General features: G+C 39.8%; 1 protein-coding gene across 2 annotated transcripts in view; it reads left to right on the forward strand.

Annotated features, from left to right (window-relative positions):
• The window catches only part of BMP1 (bone morphogenetic protein 1), a 55,966-nt gene that overhangs the window by 8,929 nt on the left and 21,127 nt on the right, over positions 1-25,910 (forward strand). For both annotated transcript variants that reach the window (XM_051975692.1, XM_051975691.1), the window contains exons 2-8: positions 4,454-4,567; positions 6,996-7,172; positions 7,706-7,823; positions 8,156-8,334; positions 9,167-9,272; positions 10,912-11,036; positions 12,283-12,398. In XM_051975692.1, the coding sequence (XP_051831652.1) occupies positions 4,454-4,567; positions 6,996-7,172; positions 7,706-7,823; positions 8,156-8,334; positions 9,167-9,272; positions 10,912-11,036; positions 12,283-12,398 (935 nt within the window). The remainder of the gene's footprint in view (positions 1-4,453; positions 4,568-6,995; positions 7,173-7,705; positions 7,824-8,155; positions 8,335-9,166; positions 9,273-10,911; positions 11,037-12,282; positions 12,399-25,910) is intronic.

Here is a 25,910-nt window from a genome sequence, read left to right on the forward strand (position 1 = left end):
TTTCAGCATTGACAATTGCAAAACTCTTTGTTCCAACTTTTCCCTTCCTTCCCCCCACTCCTTCCCCCAGATGGCAGGTTGACCAATACATGTTAAATATGTTAAAATATAAGTTAAATACAATATAAATATACATGTCTACATAGTTATTTTGCTGTACAAAAAGAACCGGACTTTGAAATAGTGTACAATTAACCTGTGAAGGAAATCAAAAATGCAGGCAGACAAAAATAGAGAGATTGGGAATTCTATGTAGTGGTTCATAGTCATCTCCCAGAGTTCTTTCCCTGGGTGTAGCTGGTTCAGTTCATTACTGCCCTATTGGAACTGATTTGGTTCATCTCATTGTTGAAGAGAATGCCGTGTTATTAAAAAAAAAAAAAGGAATTTGGGGGAGAGAAGAGGGTACTAACAGGTAAGGAAATCAAGAAAGGAAAAGTGTAAAAGTTTAGAGCCGAGTTTAGAAGGAAATAAGGGATTCTAAAAAGACAAGAAAGATTTAACTGTTTTCCAGGCATGGGAGGTAGGGAGTTGGTGCAAAGATGCAGAGGGAGGAGATCATGGCCTCATAGGTTTAGAACTGGACTAAACTATGTGTGATGAAATGCAAGAAGGCCCATCTGGCAGATTGGTAGTAAAGAATAATAAGCCTGGCTAGGTAAGTTGGGGCCAGATTGTGAAGAGCTTTAAAAGCCAGAGGAGTTTGTATTTGGTCTTAAAAGCCATGGGAGTTTATTGAGTAGAGAAGACACACAGTCAGACCCAGACTTTGGGAAAATCACTTTAGCAGCTGTCTGAAGAATAGATTGTAGGAAGAGAGAATGTATATAGTGGGGCGTATTTTTGAGATTGGAGATGTGTTTTAGACACTGTGCTCAGGTGTTTTCCTGAACAAGATCAAATATTTAGATGAACACATTTCCACACATAAGAATATGTGGTCAAGAACACATGTGTTCTCAGGATGGATGGTTACTTAAATTTGCTTGTGTATGAAATCAAGTGTGTTGGTAAAGAAAATGCCCACTTTTGGGCCGCACTGGGACATGTATATATCTATGCTCTAACCCTGAGTGTCCTTCATCAGGCACCCTCAGATCTCCACAGGCAATCAACGATTGGAGACACTGGGAAGAAGGTATAACTCCAAGTTTGCAGCTTCTAGGACCCTCAGGCTCCAAAGTTTCAGCCTTCCCTTTTCCTTCCAGCTTATCCAGTGCTTTGCTCTAAAATCCCATGCTAGTTAACAAGCAGAAAATAAAAACAAAAACTTTTGATCCCAAGTTGAAAACAACGGACCCTGACCCCACAACTTCCTTCCTGACTGAGGAGGGAAGGCATTGGTTCTGGAGAAGACAGCTTTTTCAGCCTTTGGCTGGAAGGGAATTCCCTAATGGGTGTGATTTTCCTGGTTCCTGTACCAGAAACTCCTCCTCCTCTCCATCCTGGGGCTCTCCCACATCCCCAGCTCTCCCTTTTACTCCTCTCTTCACTCCCTCCCCCCCCCCCAGTCTATTCCCACACATTCTTCGGCCATGACATCCCATTCCATCCCATTCTATCCCACGGGGCTCCCTGATCCAGGCCTGACTTGCTCTGAGATTCTCTGGGTAAATTACTAAGGCCCATCAACACACAATTCCCTTGCAGGCTCTGACATGTTCTACCTTCCTAAACGACCTCTCATCCCACACATTCCATTGTCCCCCAGATGGGTGCTTCCCCACTCTGATCCTCTGCACCAGACAGTGGCCCAAATGCTTAGAATTTGGGGTTGCAGGTTAGAACCATTTCAGCCTCCCCAGGGGCTCCTTTCAGCTGGGAGCTGATTAAGCATGTTCGGCAGGGAGGAGTTATAAAGTCGCATACTTTTGCAACTCCCTCCCCAAAAAGTGCCCTTGAATATTTAAGAAAAGGAGATAAATAGAGGACTGAGTGCTTTGGAGAGCATAAAATTCTATACACATGTTTGGGATTATTACTGTTGCATGTGCAAATGTGCTTACATGTTTGCAGGTGGGTGCCCATGAAGCTCCCTGGGCAAATGAATGTTTATGTATATGCCTGTACAACAGTGTGCAGAGCAGAGTGTACACTTGGGGGATCATGAGATTAAGAGTTGGCAAGAGATCAGCTTAGCTATCACCCGATTAAATCCCCTCATTTTGTAGCTGAGGAAAGGCAAGGTCCGAAGAATTAAACAATTTGCCCAAGATCAGACAATGGAGCCATCATTCACTCCCTCCCAATGCTCCTTCCACAGCATCCTCCTCTGTCCCTGGAATAGGACCCACTGTTCCCAGCCTGGGCTCATCCTCCTCTACTCATCCAGTTTCTTTGTAATCTTAGTTGTAGGTAATCTAATAAGGTCACCATTTCTTCATTTCCCATGGACTGGGATAGTTGAATACAGTTTTTAGAGGGGATGAATTGTGGCTTCTGTATCTGAATATGATGAGCGAGGCATTTCAACAGGCTGGAGAGAAAAGCCTATGCCTTAATGAGGCAGTTAGGTCGCAGAGTGATGGAGTACAGTACCTAAACTCAGGAAGATTCATCTTCCTCAGTTCAAATCTGGCCTCGGATACTAGCTCTGTGACCCTGGGCAAGTTTCTCACCCCTGTTTGCCTCAGTTTCCTCATTTGTAAACTGAGCCAGTGGAGGAAATGGCAGTATCTTTGCCAAGAAAACCCCAAATGGGATCACAGAGTCAGACACAGCTGAACAACACTGTACTTGAAGGAACATGAGTATTTGTGTGAACATGGATTTGTGGTCTATGAAGACGTGTTTATATGGAAGTCCCATGGTCTAATGAAAAAAGTCTATCACTTACCAGCTATGTGACTGTGGTTATATCAGTAGCCAAGGTGCTGGAACCAAGGTCAGGAGGACCCGAGTTCAAATCCAGCCACTTGGCTATGTGACCCTGGGCAGATCATTTAACCTCAGTGTTTTCATTTGTAAAATGAGGACAATAACAGTGCCTATCTCTCAGAGTTGTTATGAGAATCAAATGAGATAATATTTGTAAAGTGCTTAGTACCTAGTAGGTGCTTAATAAATGCTTATTCCCCTTAGGTGTTTGTAAATCCTACCATCTACAGGAAGCCTTCCCCAATGCCCCTTAATTCTAGTTCTTTCTCTCTGATGATTATCCCCAACTTAAATCTTTTCCCTACATAGTGGTTTGCATGTTACCTCCCCCATTAGCTGGTGAGCTCTTTGAGATCTGTATGTCTTTCTGGGTGTCTCCAGTAATTAGCCCAGTACTTAGCACATATAAGGCACTTGATAAATGTATAGTGACCCAGTCTTTATATCTTGTGTCAGTGCCTTCTTCTTAGGGCACCTGCCTAACTGTGCCTGTTTGTTGTCGAGTGTTTATGTACTAGTCCCACATCTGGATTGTCAGTAAGATATACTGGGAAGAATGTCTTTGTTTCTTTAAGACTGTCAGGGACCACAGGTGGGCCTTTGTGTACCTGTATGTGTCTGAGTAAATGATTGTGTGTTTCCACAGAGCAGGCCATTTGGGGCAGAGAAATCTGTGTCAAGACCCAAGGTTAAAACAATTTGTGTAATTCGGACAGCCAAGCCCCAGCTGAACTGTGGGATGGGAAGCAGATGTCTCCATGGGCGGAGCTGCAGGGAATCGGCTTCCAGCTCTTAGCTCTATCTCCCCGGCCCAGACTCTGCACAACTCCCCCCCCAATCCGGACTTCCAACTTGCTCCGATTTCCCGGAGACAATTCTTTTTTTCTACTCTCCCTTCCTTCTTTGCTCCCCAGAAAGGAAATAGACTCAGCTCAGATGCTCAGATCTGAGTGAATCTAACAATTCACTAGCATCTCTCAGTGTCTTAGTTTTTTCATCTGTAAAACGGCCATAATTGTACTTGTAGCACCCATCTCAGAGTCATTGTGAGGAATAAGCTATAAAGTTTTTTTTATATCATTATCCAAAAAAGAGATTTTTTAAATAATGTAATTATTATAGATATTGTAGCTCTAGTCTCTTCTTCTCTCTTCCCCCTACTTCTCTGCTTTTCTGTATGAATATTTTCCTAATCTCTTAGTTGACTCAAGTCCCCCTGAAAGCTAGGCAGCTAGACTTTGCTCTTGCAAGACTGCTCATTGAAAAAAAATCTTTTAAAGCTCCCTGGAGAGCTAGCACCCAGTCTTCTCTTCTCTCCCTGTTTTTTTCTCTCTGCTGTGGATACTTAACCTGTGGGGGAAGATTTGGGGAAATGTAGGGCTAAGGACCAGGAGAAGGTAGGGACAGTCCCCAGTCAAAGCAGGGGCAGAAAGACTGTGTTTTGCACTCATCTGATGGGCTAGTCCCACACCTCTGCTGCCTGTTTTCCCCCATCCAGGGAAGGGAGTAGGCGAGCAGAGACCCTGCCAGTTGTGGGGAGGATAACTGACTGACTTTTCCTCATGCCTTTCTCTAGCTGCATTTCTTGGGGACATTGCTCTGGATGAAGAGGACTTGAAGGCCTTCCAGGTGGAACAGATTGTGGAACTCAGGCAGCGGGCCATCCACAGGGCGACTGGCAAAGCCTCAGGTATCACCAATACTGTGCCATCACTGCTCCTAGAGTTCTGTGAGCTCATCAAGACAGGGTGGAGACTGCCTGCTTTCCAGCAGCCTCCAAAACCTCATTCCTTTCCTGTTCCACAGACAGAGGCCACATAGAGGCCAGGGCACAGCCCTGATGCCCATCCCTCTTCTCGGGTCAACTTAGTCTATGAGAAGACACATAGGGTGGACAGCTTAGTCCTCTGGGCTGTCCTAGGTTCAGGGATCCAGTGATTACTTTTATTCCTTGATTTGGAGAAATCTGACCTATGTCCTAGGCCCACCCAAGTCCCTTTCTCACCTTCAGCTTTCTATTGAAGGCTTTTATGCCCTGCCAGGGGACTACAGATGACAAGGACAAGAACTATCCCCTAAACCTCTGGGAGCACATCCCCAGGGAACAGAGGAAGTTCTTCAGCCCCTAGCACTCACCTTCATGCCCTGCCTTTCTTCTCCACTGAGGTATCACAAGTGGTAGCAGAGGGCAGATGCTTTGAATTTGGGAGCTCAAGGCAGGTCAGCCTTCACAGGAAAGTCAAAAAGTGGAATCAGGTGCTGAAAATGAGTATCTTTCTATTTCTCCCTACCACAGACCTTACATTTTCTCTTGAAATAGTATCCCAGGTCAAGTTTGTTCCAGCCCCACCACTGCTCCAAACTGGGAGTGGGCAATACTTGATCTTTTCCAGAGATGGCATCTGAATAACAGTCTTGTTCCAACTGATTTTCCTGTTGACAAGACCTCTAATGACTGTCTAATTGAACAAATCCTGATATAACCAGGCAATGTTTAGTCAGTCTAGTAAAGAGAGAGATTTGACTACCCCCAAGAGCCATAGTTTTGAGGTCAGAAAACTTGGATTCAAGATTTTGGATTCTCTGATACATTACTTGTGTGATCTTTGACATGTAATTTAACTTTCCTGGTTTTATTTTCTTCAATTGTAAAATAAGAGTAAAGGACTAGATTTCTTATGAGATCCCTCTCAACTCTATGATCCTCTGACTCAGCCTGAGAGGTGAATTAGATTGTGAGGTTCAAATATGCCATTCTATAGAAAAGTAAATAAGGCCCTGAGGGAGTTTATTATTTAGGATTGATTGATTGAAGGAATAAGGGAATATTTAGCCTTGAGCATGGAAGACTCAGAGGGTCATGAGAGATGTCTCTGAGTATTTGAAGAGTCATCACAGAGAAGACAGATGAGAAAAGTTCTCCTTTGTCCCACAGAGGAGGACTGGAACAATGAGGCAGAAGTAGAATGAATTTAGGCTTGATGTCAGGGAAAGCTTCCTAACAATTGTTCATCCTTCATTCTCTCTTTTTTTTCATAATAACTTTTTATTGACAGAACCCATGCCAGGGTAATTTTTTTTTACAATATTATCCCTTGCACTTGCTTCTGTTCCAATTTTTCCCCTCCCTCCCTCCACCCCCTCCCCTAGATGGCAAGCAGTCCTATATGTGTTAGATATGTTGCAGTATAGCCTAGATACAATATATGTTTGCAGAACCAAACAGTTCTCTTGTTGCACAGGGAGAATTGGATTCAGAAAGTAAAAATAACCCAGGAAGAAAAACAAAAATGCAAATAGTTCACATTCGTTTCCCAGTGTTCTTTCTTTGGATGTAGCTGCTTCTGTCCATCATTTATCAATTGAAACTGAATTAGCTCTCTTTGTCAAAGAAATCCACTTCCATCAGAATACATCCTCATGCAATATCGTTGTTGAAGTGTATAATGATCTGCTCATTTCATTTAGCTCATCCTTCATTCTCAAAGAGGACCAATGACATCAGGAGGGTCTTGAGTTGCAGGTGAATTGGATTTAAATGAGGCAGGGCTATGCAAAGTCATCAGGCTCATTCTCTCCTCCTGAGTCATGTAGTTCAGTGGCAAGACATAAGTCAAGACCACTGGTGATGACCCCCTTCCTAATAGTTGGAGCTATCTGAAAATAGAATGTGCTGCTTTGGTTGGCAGATCTTCAAGCAGAGGCTGGATGATCCCTTACCAGGGATGTTATATAGGAGACTGCTTATTCAGGACTCACTGGGACTCTGACTTTTGAGGCCCTCCTAACTCTGAGATTCTGTTATCTGGGCGAGGAATGTGATATAGTTGGAAGCTCATAGGTCAAGAGATATTCTATATGTAAAAAATATAAATGGTAGCTATGTACAGCAAGTATACAGAACTTTGTAATCCCAACAAGCTCATAATTATCAGCCAATACATTCTCAGATATGTGGATGCAGTTTATAAAACTGTCATATCCTTTGCAAATACAGGACATAGTTAAAAGAAGACAAACTTATTCTCAGATGGCTTCAGGTCCCTCACACATCTCAGGAAAAAGTGGATAAGCTTTCTCCCACCTAGAACTCCATCCTGCTTCTCTTTTCTTTTCAGGAAATAGTTCAACCCCCACCAACCAGTATGCTCGGGGACGGGCTCAGAGGAAGGCTCGAGAGAAGATGGGGGGCCGGAGCCGGGGCCGGTCCCGTAGCAGGAGGGCAGCAACATCTCGGCCAGAGAGGGTGTGGGCCGATGGCATCATCCCTTTTGTCATTGGAGGGAACTTCACTGGTGAGTGGAGAGTACAAGGATGGAGTACAAGGAGAGTGGGGCGGGGTGGGTGGGCAAGATCAGGTGAACCAACTTCTTTAGGAAGTTGACATCAGGAGGTTCCTGAAACTGAGTACTGACCTTCAGTACAGAAACTCAAAAAGGAAGATTTCTCCTCTTCCTCTACTTATCAGCCCCTCTTCCTGTTGACTTCTCTCTCCCAGGTCACTGTGTGACCTTTTTCTCTTCACAATAAATGGAGGTATTCAAAGAGACTGAGAACCAGAACATCTGGGCTCCATTTGTGACTGGCTTTGGACAATGCCATCCCTTCTCTGTGCTGATGCTCTTGTTTCCCAGCTGTAGAATGGGGAGAATAAGTTGGACCACTATCATTTTCCTCCCCACTTCCCCTGCACTGCCCTCTTCCAACCCTCTTCCTCTAATACTGCATTATAATAAGGGCAAAGCGCTTTTAGCTGCTTGGATGAGAAGCTGGGGTCTCTGAGCTGGTGATCAGCTAGGATAACCCGCCAATCCCTTTTCTTACATAGGGAGCCAGCGTGCGGTCTTCCGGCAGGCCATGAGACACTGGGAGAAACACACCTGTGTCACCTTTCTGGAACGCACAGATGAGGACAGCTACATAGTGTTTACCTACCGACCCTGCGGGTGAGTGGGAAACCCTAAGGCATAAACTTCCTTAGGTACCACCCCTAATAGAAGCAATGTTTTGGGCATGGCTCTACTCACCTGGGCATCTTGCTGGGTGCTGCTTATTGATGGAGATGCTGCCCAAGGGTATGGTTCTCCTCACCCTCAAATGTCCATCTCTCTTGGCCACTGGCCCCGGGATAGACCTACTTGGGTTTGTCCAAGCTCTTTGTCTTGGGTCCCGTCCTTCCCCTCAGCCTGGACTAGGAGTCTAGGCAGGTTCCTCCCCCTGAGTCAGCTGCACTCCCCCAGCTCGGGCCCTGCCCCCCTGAGCTGGCCCTGCCCCCCAGGTGCTGCTCTTATGTGGGTCGCCGGGGCGGGGGACCCCAGGCCATCTCCATTGGGAAGAACTGTGACAAGTTTGGCATCGTAGTCCACGAACTGGGCCACGTCATCGGCTTTTGGCATGAACACACACGACCTGACCGTGACAACCACGTGGCCATCGTGAGGGAGAACATCCAGCCAGGTAACCCCATCTGCCTTTCCCCCCTTTAGCCTCCTTGGTTCTGTGGCTGTGACCCTAGCGTTCCCAAAGCCTGATATCTGTTATACAGAATCACTGAGAAAAGATAGTGGTCAACAGACTCCCCTAACTTCAGCCTAAGTCAGCTCTGTCTCTGGGCAATTCCATGGGTTCCAATCCAGGGAGCTAAGAAGCCTAAGGTCATCTTTAGTCCAAAGGACCTTGATTAGAATAGGTTAAGTATGGAACCACTTTAGGAATACCAATCTCTCTTCTATCCTGGATAGAGGATCCTTAGGTCACTCCAGAAATCAACTAGTCTCTGGGGTAGAAAGGGGGGAACAGGGGCAAGGAGAGCTATTTTCCCAACCATTCACTTCTCTGCTGTCTCTCATCTTCTCACCCTTTCTCTTCCCCGGCCCTCTATGATTTCCATCTCCCATTCTTGCTTTCCCTCTCTGTCTTAGTCTCTGCCTGTTTTTCTCCATTTCATTGTCTCCATCTCAGTGTTTCCTTTTCACCATCAAGGCCCCATTCTTGTCCACTCCCCTTGCCCTTTTCCTCCTTGCTCTCTCCCCATCCACTCTTGGAGCTTTCTCTGAGACGTCTGGGCAGAGCTAGCATGTTAGCAGGAACTTCTGTCCTCCTCCTGGCTGCCCACACCTGGGGACCCCAGCTGCATCAGCACCTTATCCTTACCAAGAATCCTCCCCTTCCTGGTGTGCTAGCCCCAAGACAGGTCTTCTGACACTGTCTCAGTGCCCCAAAGCTGGGCAGTTCCCCTCTCCTTTCCCCCCTCCTCCTGCCCCCCGCATCCTTTTCCCCATCTCCACAGGACAGGAGTATAACTTCCTGAAGATGGAGCTCGAGGAAGTGGAATCTCTGGGAGAGACTTACGACTTTGACAGTATCATGCACTATGCTCGTAACACTTTCTCCAGGTAAGAGGCAGAGCCTAAGCTTCTAGTTCTCACTCTCACCTTACTCATTACTCAGTAGCATGCTGGATTTCTTCAAACTTGACATGGAGCCCTGACAGTACAGGTAGATGGTAGTGTGTACTATGATCCTATATAAATAACCTTAGCCACATCAATCTAAGTGATCAGCTCCTCTAACTCCTTCATTTTACAGATGAAAATGAGATTCTGAGATGTTATGGGTTTGCCCAGCATTACCCAACTAGTTAGGGTCTGAGATGGGATTTGAACCAGAAGTCCTGGGCTCCAGTGATTCCAAGCTGAGTTTCCATGGTCAGGACCAAAGACATCTGTCCTCTGAGCATCTGTAACCCCAAAGCTCGGAGAAATGCCTTAAGTGTATATCATCCACCCTTCCTCACTCGTGTATATTTTATCTAGCAGAATATACTGAATATCTTAGTATCTTCTGTAGTATATCTGCCCCCTCCCCCCATTTTCAGAATTTGCCACTGTTAGATTTGGAATGCCTGCTGGTCCAACATTAAGTTTCAGAGAAGAACCACAAGCCTTGCCTTCTGGGAAAGTTTGGGGAGGAAGTTTTGAGATCACCAGACTCCTTCAAGTCAGTATCTCAGTTCCTTTCTCATCAGAAATAGGACCTGGCCTCTTGCAGCTTCTAACTCAGCCTGCTCTTTCTGTTTTCTTTCCTTGTCTTTTCCTCTGCCCTTGAATTTGTCCTTCTACCCCTTGCCCTCACCCCACCCCCAGCCAAAGCTCAATCTCTCTCTTTCTCTTTCAGTTCCACTCTCTCCTTCTTCCTGCCTTCTGGCTCTTTCTCAATCCAAGGCTGTTCCCAGACCCTTGAAGCAACATCAGAGACCAAAGTAAAGTGATGAGGTCATTACATCCTTCCCCCCACAGACCCATATCCCACCCCACCCTACCTTCATGCTATGCTCCATCCAGCTGGATGTGAGTCAGGGACTCTGGGGAGGTAGAATCCTGTCCAATCTCTCATTCACCTCATGGGAACTTCCAGGATTTTAGCATTCCCATTAAGAAGGGAAGGAAATAATTGGAGCCATCAGGTTCCCAAGGTCTTCAGAGTGATCCCTAAGGACTGAGTTGGCTAGCAAAGTTTTAAATGTTCAGAGGATCTAGTTCCAGCAAGGTAAATTGCTAGGGATTGGCAGATCAGAGCAGACATGAGTGAACTTGAGCAGTGGGGTGAGAACTGGGAATAAAGTGGTAAGATAAAGATTGGAGATTCAAAATTTACTTTTTCTAAAAATAAGAATGTAGAATAGCTATGGAAGGTACCCTAGATATCTTGATCCCATCATATTTTTTGTCTCCTCCCTAAATGTTGAGTTCCCCTGTGGCTTCTCCAACCTCGTGGTGGGTCCAGCTGTCATGGGGTGGGGTTGTATCTATGGCATAGTAATGATAGGGTACTTTGTCTCCACCCTGTCCTAACCCTGCTGCAGAATGTCTGAACTCAGGCAGGGTTGTGACCTACGGAACAGATCCTGAGCCTCTTGAAGCTCCCCTCACTGATGATATTGTGTTTCTGCATCTGAGTGGGTCCCTGCTAAAGGCACTTGCTTCCCTTTCTTTCTCCCAACATTACCATTCTGATTTTGGTTTCCCTACCCAGGGGTATCTTTCTGGACACCATTGTTCCCAAGTATGATGTAAATGGGGTAAAACCCCCTATTGGCCAGAGGACTCGACTCAGTAAGGGAGACATTGCCCAGGCTCGCAAGCTCTACAAGTGCCCAGGTGAGAGGGAAAACTTACAGTTAGGGATCAGAGCTAGTCTCCTCCCCTTTGGAAAGGAGGGTTTGCTTGATTAGTGTCATTGAGAGTCAAAGGCATAGCACAAAAGACAGAGTAGTTTCTTTAAATAATTTAGCTATATTAAAATGACCAGGTATTTATTTTCTCTCTCCCTCTTTTAATTGAAAAATAATGTCAAAAAATAAAAATGATAAATTTGTAATAAATATGCACATAGTCAAAGCAAATTTCCCCAATGGTCATACCCAAAAATGTATATCTCATTTTGCATTTTGAGTCCCTCTCTTCTCTATCAAGAGCTGTATGTAGCATGCGTCATCTTTGGTGCTCTGGGATTGTGGTTTTTCTTGCATTAATCAGGGTGCAGAGTTGTGAAAGATGGTGGAGTAGCACGGCACCAGATAAATCTTGGGGGAATTAGGAGGCTGGCTATTAGAGCCAAATGAAAAGTCTTCAAATTGTACAAGGTGGAAAGAATCAGACATGAGGGGGCAAAACTGGGCCTTTCAAGGCCTGGGCAGGTGGTAGGGGAAAAGGAACAGAGTTGGGAAGAGTACAAAACAGAGCAGTATATTGAGGGATGAGCCCAAGGGAGTGAGTAGGAGACTTGAAAGGAGTGGCCTAAAGGAAGAAGAGATTAAGCTGGATGTAGAGATGAGCACTTAAGGGTTTATAAGACTTTCTGAAGCAATCAATAGATGGAAGTCTGATGGAGCCAAAGGCTCAGAGGAAGTAATTGAGCCAAATGCTGGTGTTGGGTATGTTCTAGGTATTAGTTGGTCCTTGTAGGGAGAATCCATTGGAAGGAAGCAGAAGATTCTCTTGTCCCCTGCTCTCTGTCCCCCAGTTTAACCTATGTTGAGCTTAGCTAGGAGTTGGGGCCCACTGCAGGGGAAATAGATTTAGGCCAGAGTTTGACCTCAAATGCAGGAACCCCTTGTTGCCATGATAACGCCCATAGTGCAACTGGTTGTCCTGGCAGCAAGAGGCAAGGAGAGGTGGAATGGGGGGGGGAGGGTATGTGTAGCAGGGGTGTATGTGTGTGTACAGGGAGAGGAACTTAAAGAGACAGATTCCTTAGAGATTCCTACATGCCTCCTTTTCCCGTCCTTGCCCCTATCCTTAAAGGAATAAAGCTCGGGTTTGAGGAAGGGTTGGATGCAAGTTGGGAAGGCTGGGTTACTGGGACTAATGAGCGGCACTGGGTCATTTGTTGTTTGCCCAACAGCCTGTGGAGAAACTCTTCAAGATAGCACTGGAAACTTCTCCTCTCCTGAATACCCCAATGGCTATTCTGCACACATGCACTGTGTTTGGCGCATCTCAGTCACACCAGGAGAAAAGGTACCACCAAGCCTCTGACCTAAATATGTTCTTCTCCCTAACCAGCACTCTCCTTACTCCATATCCCTAGGGTATTACTTTATTCTGAAAGGGAATTTAGTGTTGCGGATAGGAACCTCTCTACAGATTTTCATTCATTCATTCATTCATGCCGTATTTAAGTACACTGTGCGAGTGTAGGGATATAGTGAACATAAAATCTAGTTGGGGAGGCCAGATGTTGATACAAGCAGTGTGGTTTAGTAGAAAGAGCTCTGTATTGGATGTCATATAATATCCCCCTCTCCTCACTGAATAATAACATCAAAAAAGTGAAAATAATATATTTGTAACAAATACAAAGTCAAACAATTCAAATTCCTCCCATTGGCCATATCCAAAAATATATATCTTGCTTTGCATTTTGGCTCCATGGAGTGCTAGTCAGGTAACCTTTTGCAAGTTACCTCTTTCTGAACTTTGAGCACAAATTGAGGGAACTAGATCAAGTGATTCGTATGTTCCTTCTGGCTCCAATAATCTATAATTGTGGGCAAATCACTGAATTTCTCAGTGTCTCAGTTTGCTCAGCTATAAAATGAGGGAGTTGGGCTAGGTAACCTCTAAGGTCTTTTTCAGGACTAGACTAGATCTGTAATCTCTAGATTTTTGTCATAATCTATGTGCCATAGACATCTGTGACTCAAAGGGCTTGAGTTGTCTTCTGTGGGTTTACAATTCTTTCTGGATTTAAACACTAACAAAGAAACCTGGGAAATATATTCCAGGTACAGTGAAGACCATACTTGCAACTACTTACTCATTATTCAAGTTACTTAGTAATAAAAATCCTTACAACTCTACATGAGCCAATGGCCCTCCTCTCTAATCCCTTCCCTTGCCCCAGCACATATAACATGGTCATTTACAGCACAGGCTGAAAGAGACTTCTGGTAGTCTTGTTTTTTACTGTTCTACGTGTCACCACATTTCACAATCTCTCTTGAGATTAAGGGAGGTTGCTTTGACGCTATTGCCTTCCTCTGATGTGAGTCACCCTAGCTGTACTGTCCCTGGCTAAGAAGTCTGTGATTCTTCCCACACCGAGAAAGGACCTGGGAGTTCCCTCTTTTTAAAAACCATTTTTAATTTTAAAATTAAATTTTATGTTTTTTTATTTGTTTTAAAGTTAAATACAAAACAAAAAAACTATCATATGCACAGCATAACATAAGAGAATATTTAAAATATAATCAATTAATTTTCACTTCAAGAAATCCTATATAATAAATAGTACACACTATATTCAAAGCTGTCCATTTCTTCTTTGCTTCTTTGTAGATTTTCTTTTGTTCTTTGCTTTGCTCCTTCCCACCTCCCTTCCAAGAAAGCTGCAGTTAAGCATAGAGCTATCTGTGTGTGTCATTCATTTTTGTGCATACATGCCTGCAAATTTACATATATGTGCCCACATACATATGTATCTACATCCACATGCATTGTATATAAATATCTACAATTGTCTACATATATACACATATACATTCATATGTATATATATAAAACCAGACTATGCTTATATCCACTTGTTCTTTGTTTCTCTGAAGGTAGATAGAATCATCATTCATAAGTCCAAATCTTTCCATATTTTTCTAAATGCTCATTATTTCCTATACCACAGCAATATTTCAACCTTATACTGTCTAGTTATTTTAAAAAGTATAAAACAATATTTATTAGTGTGGCTGACATATAGTGTGGTTTCCCTATTTTTCTCTTCTGATTAAATCCATTCTAGCTTTAACTTTGAGATCATGATTACTGGGAATTTTTTACATAATAAATTTCACTCAGTTTTATTTTTTATTAATCATTCTTAAAAATGTTTAAATTATAAAATAGAAATCATCAGTAAGAATGAACATTTTCATACACAAAGAATGGGAACTGTGCATGAGACATGCAGCCTGTTCCTTTTAATATACACCATATTTAACATATTGAACCTATTAATGTAATTCCAACAGTTTTTGTTAACATATCCATTGTACAAGGATAGTACCAATATTTCTATTCTCATCTGTTTCCCTCTGAATTCTCTTCTAGTCAATTCTGAGTGTTTTTAAATGTTTCATTGACACCTACTTCTTTCCTCTCTTTTCTTATATGATTTTCATTATTCTCCACTTCCCTTCTCTGAATTCCCTTCCCCAAATAAAATCTTGTAACAAAGAAGCAAAATTTATGTTGAAATAGTTATATCTGGAAATGTCTCCACTTTCCATGTATGGTACATTATCATCATTCAGCAAGAAGCCGGAAACATTCATCAGCCTTGAAATCAAGATTGGTCATTACAGTGATCAGAGTTCTTAAGTCTTTCACAGTTTTCTTTTATAATGTTAGAGTCAATGAATAGAAATCATTCTCTTGGTTATTTTACTCTACATCCAGTTCATAGAAGTCTTTTGCAGTTTCTCTGAACCATTTCCTTATATAACATTTTATGGCTCAGTAATATTTCCTTAGATTTATATCATAATTTGTTTCATGATTCTCCAATGAATGGGTTCCCACTTTGTTTCCAGTTTTTTCTACAACAAAAGGTGTTGCTAATAAATATTTTTTATAAACATGTAGATCTTTTCCCTCTGTCTTTGATCATTTGGGGCTACATGTCTAATATAGTGTCACTGGATTGAAGAGTCTGCACAGTTAAGTGATTTTTTGAGTATGGTTTCAAATTGCTTTCCAAAGTAATTGGACCAAATTCACAGCAGACTAATAGTTTACAGATCCTTCTGGTCTTGGTGTTTTTTTCCCTTTGATAGTTCATTTATATCTTATTCAATTTCTTTTTCTAAGACTGGATTATTTAAATTCTCCATTTCTTGTTCTGATAATCTGAGTATTTTATATTTTTTAAATATCCATTTAATGCGTTGTTATTTTCTGGCAATTTGGTAAAATAGTTTCTAATGTTTTCCTTTAGTTATTTCATATGTTTATGATAATTACCTTTTTCATTTTTTATATTAGCAATTTGATTTTCCTATATTTTATCAATTTAGCTAATGATTTATATATTAAAATATTATATACATATATTAAAATTTGTTTTTTTGAAGAGCTCCTGCTTTTATCATTTCAATTTATTTATGTCCTTTTGGATTTTCAACTAATATATTTTGTGCTTAGTTGAGATTTTTAAATTTGTTGTTTTTTCCTAGTTGTATTCCCAATTTGTTGATCTATTCTTTCTTTTAATAGTGAAAGTGTTTAGTGATATAAATTTTCCCCTAAGGACTGCTTTGACTATATCCCAAAAGTTTTAATATGTTGTATCATTGCTATTTTTTGATGAAATTTTCTATTATTTCTATGAACTGTTTTTTGACCTACTAATCTTTAGAATTAAATTATTTAATCCCTATATAAACTGTAATCCTTTCTTCAGAGATCCTTTATTATGTTTATTTCATTATGTGTAGCAAATTTAATATTTTTGCTTTTCTGCAATTATTAATGAAGTTTATGTAACCAAGAAGAGCAATCCTTTTTTTTAATTAAAGCTTTTTATTTTTCAAAACATATGCATAGATAACTCTGTAAAATTAGCCTTTGCAAAACTTTGTGCTCCAGCTTTCCCCTCTTCTCCCACTCCTCTCCTCGGATGGCAAGTAGTCCAATATATGTTAAACATGGTAGAAATATATGTTAAATCCAACATATCGATACATATTTATACAATTATCATGTTGCACAAGAAAAATCAAATGAAACCAGAAAAGAAAATGATGAAGAAAACAAAATGCAAGCAAACAACAACAAAAAGAATGAGAATGCTATGTTGTGAACCATACTTAATTCCCACAGTCCTCTCTCTAGGTATAAATGGCTCTTTTGATCACAAGACTATTGAAACTGATCTGAATCACCTCATTATTGAAAAGAACCACATACATGAGAATTGATCATCATATAATATTGCTTTTGCCATGTACACTGATCTTCTGGTTCTACTCATTTCACTTAGCATCGGTTCATGCAAGTCACGCCAGGCCTCTCTGAAATCATCCTGCTTATCGTTTCTTATAGAACAATGATATTCCTTAGCATTCATATTCCATAATTTATTCAACCAATCTCCAACTGATGGACATCCACTCAGTTCCCAGTAAGAAAAACAATTCTTTACATGGAGCCTGTGAACTGAAAAAATATATTTTGATAATTGTACTTCAATATAATTATCTTTATCATTCTGTATTTATTTTGTAAATTTAAATTATTCTAAGAATGGAGCCATAGGTTTAATCAGACTGCAAGAGAGATCCACAATACAAAATAGATTAGGAACTCCTATCTTAAGAGCATGGTTAATTTTTGGACAGTGATAAATACATGTGTTCCTTTCTATTCCCATTTAGTTCATCACCCAGATCCTTATATGCTTTATTATTTATCTTTTGTTAGATTTGTCTAGATCTGAAATGGGAGGTTCCATTTGCTCAAACCAATACTGTCCTTTTCAGCTAGTCTGCCACCCCATTAGCCACGTAATAGATCAGGAGTTTAGTCAGTCTTTTAGTTCTTATGCTGTTCATTGTCATCTAGATATCACTTTGTCACCATTCATTTAAAAAACAGTTTCAATATACCTGGGGCACAGAGAGTCACGAGTGCCAAAACTATAGATTTCAAATATTCTGTCTATAAATCATATGACAGGAAAAATATTTCTTATTTCTTAACTTGAAAAATATGGTAAAAGAAAGCTTGTCATTATCAAGGTTTTTGGTGTCAAAATTTAGAAGTTGATGACAGCATTAACATTTCTTCAGCAGTAGAGAAACAACTAAGCTTAGTTCTTACCTAGTGAGACTAATTAAGTTACATCAGGAAGCAGCTAGACGGCAGCACCTACTCCTTTGTTGCAGGTATTTTCTCTAAAGAAAGAATTTTTAAATCAGCAGAATTTTTTGGATCTGAGTGTCCCTAAACCACTAACACCCCACCCCACTCCACTCCCAGCTAAATTTGTCTTAGAAGCTGATTTGAGGGCGTATTTTTTGCTGCTTGCCCCAGATGTGAAAAATACTATCTATAGCTCTGTCTGTGACATTTTCCTTAAAGAATGATATGGTCTGAAAAGTAAGTTTTTATCTTATTTCTGATTAAAGTCAAGTTAAGGGTAGGAAAGACTCCTAATCTTTATCAAAAATGACCTATTCCTCATTTCCACCCACTTACTTTCTAACCCTGTTTGGGAAAAGATGAAGTGTTATTCCTCAAAAGATTATATTCCAGCTTTTCAGGGTCTGCCAGAGCTCTCCAATTTGGTTATCAGTTAAATTCCATAAAACAGAGGGTGCATTATTCAAGTTAAAAACATACATAAAAACAAACAAACAAAAAAATTCTTCTCATGGGCTACATTGTTAATAGTCAAGTAGTTAAGCAATAACATGACTACATTGTTAATCAGGTTCAGTCGATAAGAGCATTGGGCCTGGAGTGAGGAAGACCTGAATTCAAATCCTCAAATACTTGACACTAGCTATCATTTAATTATCTGATCGCCTCACCAAAAATAAACAAACAAATACATAAAATCTACAAAAACAACAAATCACCAATATGATTGACACAACTAAGTAAAGCAACAGTTTTTCATTTCTCTCCTGTCTTTCTTTTTTGTATGAAATAGGCAATTTTATATTCTGACAACTTTCTCTCTCCCTTTTTTCTTCCCTTTAATCTAAGTTAAATTCTTCCCCAGAGAGGAATTTCAGCTTTCAATTTCTCCTTCCTTCTTGTGGATCAGCTCCTTTTTCAATCCCATGTTTCCATTATTTGTTTCTTTGGAACTAGGAGTGATTATGATTAAGACCAGTCTTCATCATCCAAGGCCTTGTTAGAATCTTCTTTGAAATTGTTCCTGACCTCTCTATCCCCTAGGGTTCTCGGTAGTACCAGTCTTATTGAATCCTAGAATCTTAGCTGGGAAAGGGATCTCAGAGATCACCTCTTTCCTCCCTTTCCCTGCAAGAACCCTAATGACAACATCCCTGATAGTGTCATTCAGCCTCTTCTTAAAAAACTGATAAGAAGTTCATTATAGCATTGTGGCAGCTACTTCATTGTTGAATGTTTTTAATTTGCTAGACAGTGCTTCTTTCTATTCAAACAGGATATATATATATAAAATCAACTAAACTACTGATCTGCCTTCTGACCCATGGAGCAGCACAAAGCAAATTGATGTTCTCTTTCCTACAACATCTCTGAAAATATTTGAAATCAGCTATCACATTCTAGAAAGCTTATGATCCCATGTATCCTCTCAACCTTCTCTTCTCTTCCTCAGGAGAAAGATCCCGATTTCTTCAAATCTTCCTCATAAGACATGATTTCCAGACCTTTGACTTTCTAGCCATGTTCCTCTTGACATCTTCTTGACATGTTTTTACTAATGCCTTTTTAAAAATTATTGTTACTTCCAAATGACCCAAGGATGCCCATGCGTGCACATCCATATGCAATAGAACCTTCCCTTGTATCGAAATGGGATATGTATGACAACATATACCTCCATCAAATACCTTGTTGTGGGTGATCAATTAAAATGTGAGACATTTTAATCCTGGGTTGTTGTTTGTTTCTCTTAATGTCACTTTTCTTGTTAGCTAACTTATTCTTTGGTTCTACTTATTTCACTCTATGTAATGTTCGGACTAGCTTTCTGGAAGTCCTTCAGAGAGGCCTTGGTCTCAGCAAAGTAGACATCATGAGAATTGTCAAGAATAGAGTCTAGATTCTTTATTCTGGCCCAGTCTTGATTTTAGTACAGGAGGCAGGAGAGCCATCACGAAGCTGGTCAAAGATAGAATGTCTCTCTTCCAGTCCTTATTAGCCCTTATATATCTTATTGTAATTACACCATTACAGCATCTGATTATATGTGAACTTAGAGAACCATTAAATCACCGTGCTAAGTACTAAGTATATGTGTGCACTAGAGAACCATCATCTCATCAATTCCACTGAGTTAACACTTTGTTTCAAGTATACTTCTCCAAAGTTCCACCCTCTACACCTCTACATCAGTTCACACAAGTCTTCCCAAATTTCTCTAAATTCTTTAGATTTATAGTTTCATATAGCATAATGATGTTCCATTACATTCATATACTACAATTTGTTTATTCATTCTCCACTTGATGGGTACCTGACATATGCCATTTGGTCAATATCCTTAGACCCAGACACACAAACAGTCCAAATATAGTCTGCCCAAGCTCAGAGTGGCCTCATGTAATTTGAACACAATAGTTTTTATTACTGTGGTCTCAAGATTGCCTTATCTCTTTTGGAAATCCTGCTATGTTCTTGGCTCATTCTAACCAGTCAAGATCATTTTTAATCTTGATTCTTCATTCCCTTGTTTACTATCCCTTCCAACTCTGTATCATCAACAGATTTGATGAGTATGCCATCTATGCCCCTTCCCACACTTTCTATAGACGACCTCACTTCCTAGAATGGAGGTGTTTGGACAATAGATTTAGATCTTCAAGGAGTCTTATTGGTCTTGTAGTTTAGTAGTGTTAAACTCAAATAGAAACAGTAAACTGTATAGAAAAACTTTTGAGGGCCACATTTTGATTTAGAAAACTACATATTAACATCTGTGTTCTAGCTTATTTTTTATTAATCTTGTTAAATATTTCTCAATTACATTTTAATCTGGTTCTGTCCTCACTCCACAATTGCATATGTGACATGCCTGATGTTTTTCCAAGTCTCTTATTTTACAATTTGGAAACAGAAGTCCAGAGAGAGGCTACTCATGTAATAAGTGGTAGAATCAGAATTTTAACCTTAATATTACCTCTTCTTTATATCAGAGTCCATCTCATCTTCCTATTTTCTCCTGTCTTGAAGGATTATATCTTCCCAAAGTTAATCATTTCACTTGTGTGCTTAATTACATCCTTATGTCACTTTCAGTACCTTACTTCATTGTCAATCTCTCCCTTTTTACTGGTTCATTTTCCTGTATCTAGAAATATGCTCATTCTAAAAGCAAAACAAAACAAAAAACTCTTCCTTTAACTCTACTGCCCTTTTAAGCTGTCACCCTATAGCTTCCTCCACTTCTTTTTGCTAAAATTCTAAAAAGAGCCATGTGTATTCTCTGTAACCATGCTTCTTCACTACCCATTTAGTCTCCTGTAATTTGACTTATGATCTCACCACTTGACTGAAACAGCTTTTTCCAAGGTCACCAATGATCTCTTTATTGCCAGTTCCAGTGGCTTTTTCATAGTCACATGCTCCTTGACCAACATGCTTTTTAAACACTATTAAACATACTGTCTGCTTCCCTTGGCTCCCATGATAGTGCTATCCTACCTCTCAGAACTATTCTCAGTTTCCATGTCTGGTAAAGGGATGAAGTCAGAAATCATTCCCACTTCCCATTCATTTATCAGGGATGTCTCCCAAGACTCTGTCCCAGGCCTTCTTCTCTCCCTCTATTTGCATTTTTTCTACTTCTGCTCTTTCTTATATACTTGGGATCTTCATTATACATGGTAATATCCTCCTATGTCCCCTAACCTCTTCACTGATTAATCTCAACTCCCATGGCCTTTACTTTCATTCTATCTCAGCCACACACCAGAATGGTCAGTCATACCTTAAGATCTCATTAGTTTATTTAGAGTCAGAAATAATTTTCACCCATAGCTGTTTTACCACTGTGATCCAGAATTCTAAACTCCCTCTTTCTTAGCTTTTTAAAATTTATTTTTCATTCTCCACAAGCCATTCTGTTCTTCCTTGCTCTCCAAGTACTACTCTTTAAGAAAAGGCTTCACTTTCCTCCTTTTAAATTCTTGGCCCTCTAGTGGATCAGTCCATCTATAAACTTCTCTACTCTTGAATCCTTTCCTCATTATTTTATTGCCCTCTATATTTTGGCAAACCCCATTTCAGAGTTGCTTCACCACTAGTCTTCTGTTTTCCTTCCCATGTATTTCTGAATGCTACTGGAGGAAATCATGATTCTGCCAAGCAAATGCCTTATAAATTTATGTTATTTACTCTCAATTGCACAACAAATTATTTTATTTTTTCCTCATTGGGTTTACGTTGTGCTCTCCACAATGACTTCTCTTTTCTCCTTGAGTCTCCTAAGCCACTACTTCTCCCTTCTTTCTCACCAGATTATCTTGACTCCAACTTTACTGAAAAAATAGAAATCATCCACTAAGAGCTTCCCATTTATTCCTATTTTATATATTTTAAAACCTCATTATGCCATTATTTATCCTTTTCCCTTTTTTCAGGTGTCCAATGAGGAAATGATCCTTTTCCTAACATGGCCAACTCCTCTTCTTATGCCTTGACATATTCTTATATTCCTTCTGGGAAACTGATCATCATCTCCTTTCTCTTTTCATCTTCATTCTCTCTTTATATACCAATACCTTCCCTATCATCTAAAAATGTGCCCATGCCTTTCCCACCTTCTCAAGTCAATATCCTATGTCTCTTTCTATGATAAATTGGCTTTATTGGTTGTCACTCCTTCATCTTCTACTCCCTTCTAAAATTCTTAAAAAATTATCTGACTCCATCCCGCAACTGAAATTATTCTCTTCAAAATTGCTGACCTCCTCTTAATTGTTAAATCTGTACTCCCTTTCTCAGGTCTCATTTTCCTGTTAACTTTCTGTGGCTTTTGACATTATTTAGTAGTCTCTCTTATGTATTCCCTCCTCCCTCAGCTTTCCTGATATTGCCTTCTCCTAGTTCACTTTTTATGATTTCCCCTTTTAGTTTTCTTTGGGGCTTATCTCCTCACTCTCTAACCATGAGCAAAGCCCAAGATTCTCCTTGATGTTCTCTTCTCTCTCTACCCCATTCCTTGGTATTTTCATCAGTTCCCATGGGTTCAATTATCATCACCATGAAGCTAACTTCCTAATTTATGCATCCATTTTTAATAATTTCTCTGAAATCTAGTCCTATGTCACCAGTTCGATCTAACATTGTATAAATATCTCAAACTTAACACATATAAAATGGAATTCACAATCTTTTTTCCTGTACTCTACCACTCCTTTGAACTCGTCTATTTCTATTAAAGAAAAAAAAAAACACCGTCCTTCCAAATTACTGAAATTTTCAACTCCAGCTTTCTTCTTTTCCTCCTCCTTATCTCATATTCAGTTGCCAAATATTAGATCCTTGCTTCACAACATCTTGCTCCCACTCTCATCCTCATCCCTTTTCTCCTAGACTACTGAACTATCCTCTTAATTGATGCCTTTACTTCAGTTCTTTTTTCCTTTGTAATCCATCCTCTACAGAACTATAAAAATAATATGTCTAAAACATGGTTCTTATTATGTCATTCCTCTGAGCAAGAATCCTTACTGGCTCCCTATCATCTCTAAAATTTGTTTGGCATTTGTTTGGCATTTAAAGCCCTTCACCATCTGGCTCTAGTCTTCCTTTTCCTACTTACTTTACATTATTCCTATCGTGAACTTTATACTCCATCCAAATTTGCTATTCCCTGGACTTAGTGGTCCATTTCCTATCTCCTTATCTTTTGTACAATCTGTCTGTCATTACCAAAATACGTTTCCCTCTTGGTCACACATGTTAGCATTCTTAGCTTCCCTCAAGGCTTAGCATGATGCCATCAGGCTTTCACCTGGGACAGAAATAGTTGAAGGTAGAGGTAATGATGTTAATGCTTGGGGCAGAGAGTGAGGTTGTAGGCCACAGACGTTGGGAAGAGAAGGGGAGGCATGGTACTTAAGGTCAGACTGTTTTTACAGAAGCCTTTCTGACTTCTTTCTCATGCTCCTTTGGGGTACAGACTAGATTCTTTGGGGAATGATCACTTCCCTCTGTTCAAGTGGATTTTCATAGGTGCCAGGATCCCTTGTTATGGTTCTGTAAATGATTGCTGAATGACTCTGTAAATGATTGTTGATTTGAACTGAATGTGCCCTAACCCTAATTCTTGGCCAAAATGTTGGAAAAGGACAGATCCAAGAACAGAAAGCCTTTATGGCATATAACTAGAGACTTGCCTTCAAGTTGCCATCAACTTAAATCATTGTTTTTTGGTTGTTTAGACACTTAACTATGTGTACTATAATCCGGTCCATCTTGTCCTTAAAATAGAATAATAATAACTTACATTTCTATTGTACTTTGTCATTTATTCATTTTTTCATTTAACAACCTTTTATTAAGTGAATTCTGTAGTGGTGGTTGTAGTAATAATAATAGTAGTGGTGGTGGTAGTGATGAGTAGTGGTGGTAATGGTGCTGCTGTAGTGATAGTGGTGATAGTAGTAGTGATGGTTGTGGTGGTAATGATAGTGGCGATAGTGGTAGTAGTATCAGCTATTGTTGTTGTAGTTGTAGTAGTAGCTATCATTTATATAGTGCTTTAAAGTTTGCAAATTGTAATTTGATCCTCACAACAACCTTATTATCATCCCTATTTTGCAAATGGGAAAACTGAGGTATTCAGATTTGAGGTGACTTACCTAGAATTGAACAGCAGGATCTGAATCCAAGTCTTCCTAATTCTCATTTCCTGCTCTCTATGTCACTATGTAAGTTTCTTGAGGGAAAGAGAGGGTTTTTTGGTTTGTTTTATATTTTGGATATTTCCAGGAGCTAACACATAGTTGGCATAGAGTAATTCAGTTCAACAAATGTGCTAAAACACCTAGCTTATATTTAATGTAAAGCACTGTGCTAGGCACTAGACAGAAATATAAAAGCAATCATTGCCTTCTATTAAAAATTTATTTAAAACTAAATACAAATAAGAAAAAACCGAAATAGAAAAAGAAAGAAAAGAAAATTTAAAAAAAATTGTCATGTGCATAGCAGAATATCAAGGAGGATTCAAAATATATAACAAATCGTCATTGCCTTACAGAAGTTTATATTTATTGAGTAGTAGCTTAATAATTGATCTGAGTCAAAACAAAGTATCTACTATGTCCAAAATATAGTACTTAGCTCTGAAAGAGATAAAATATAAATAAGATGTTGCCCTTACACCCAGGTATTTAAAACAACATTGGAAGACAGATAACACAAAGATTATCTCCAGGTCAAAGATGAACAAATTGAGGCTCAGGTAGAGTGACTTGGCCAGGGTAGTATAAAGTATTTATTGGCAAAACAAAAACAAAACCCTAGTCTTCTTGCCACCACATTCACTGCTTTTGTGACATATGGGCTTTTATTAATGGCTTTGATAAAATCCACCTATGATAGATAGATAGATAGATAGATAGATCTATCATGTAGCAATGATCATTAGTAGACAGCATGAGTTCACCAAGAATAAGTTATGTCAAACTGATAACATTTCCTTTTTGATTCAGTTTCTAGATTTGTATACCAGGGGATAACATTTAAATATATAAAATCGGGCTTTTTTCAATGACTTTGATAAAATCCAGATATGATCATTGCTTCCTTTCCTAAGTGCATACAAACCATCTATTTAGTAATCATCCTAGAATTTTTCCAGGACTCAATGTCAAAATCACTAGCCTTTAGTTTAAAGAATCTATCTTTTCCCACATTTGGAAAATTGGAACCATATTTACCCATCTGATGTTCTGGCCCTTTTCCTATCCACCATGATTTCTTAGACATCACTAGTAGTGCTTCTGTGTTCTCACATCTGCAAGTCTTTTTAGTTCCCTGGGATGTTACTTCAAAGTGATGAGATGTGCTCTTACCATTTTCACCTTATCTCGGACTTCAATTGCCTCTTAATCATGTTTGCCTTATCCTTTTGGATGTGATTGGAGAATTCATTCTCCCTGGTAAAGAAAACGAACAGAGAATACAACTTGAATGGTATTTTCCTCTATTAACTTTCCACTGTTTTCCCCCAGGTTCAAATCCATTCTTTTTTTTTGTTGTTGTTGTTTTTATTCCAGACATTTTTAAAGTCCTTTTTTGATGTTTGTTTTTCTTAGCAATTTTTAAAGTAAAGTTCATCCTGGGCTTTAGCATTTCTGACATGATTATCATAGCTCAAGGCAATAGTATTAACCTATCTCAGAAGGTGGTTGTGTGAAAAGGGATTTGATAAATAAACATAAAGCATCATGCCCAAGTATATTGTTATTGGTCATTGTCCCTATTTTGCATTCAATCTTGGCTGCATGGGCCTCCTTCATCTTTTATCCATGTGCATTAGAAATATTCACTCATCCAAGAATTTTCCTTGCAGTGATGTTGGTTTCTTCAGATACTTGACTCATTTTTCCATTGGAAATATTCACAACTGAATGTTCACAATTGCATTTGATATACTTTTTATTATTTTTGAAACATCTTTCCTATATGTTTAGAAAGGTTACATGTTTAACCTATATCAGATAGCTTGCTGTATTGGGAAAAGGGGGAGGTAAGAGAGGGATGGAGAAAAAATTTGGAATATAAAATTTTACACAAAATGAATGG

Source organism: Antechinus flavipes, chromosome 2, assembly GCF_016432865.1.
Source record: "Antechinus flavipes isolate AdamAnt ecotype Samford, QLD, Australia chromosome 2, AdamAnt_v2, whole genome shotgun sequence".
Taxonomy (NCBI): Eukaryota; Metazoa; Chordata; class Mammalia; order Dasyuromorphia; family Dasyuridae; genus Antechinus; species Antechinus flavipes.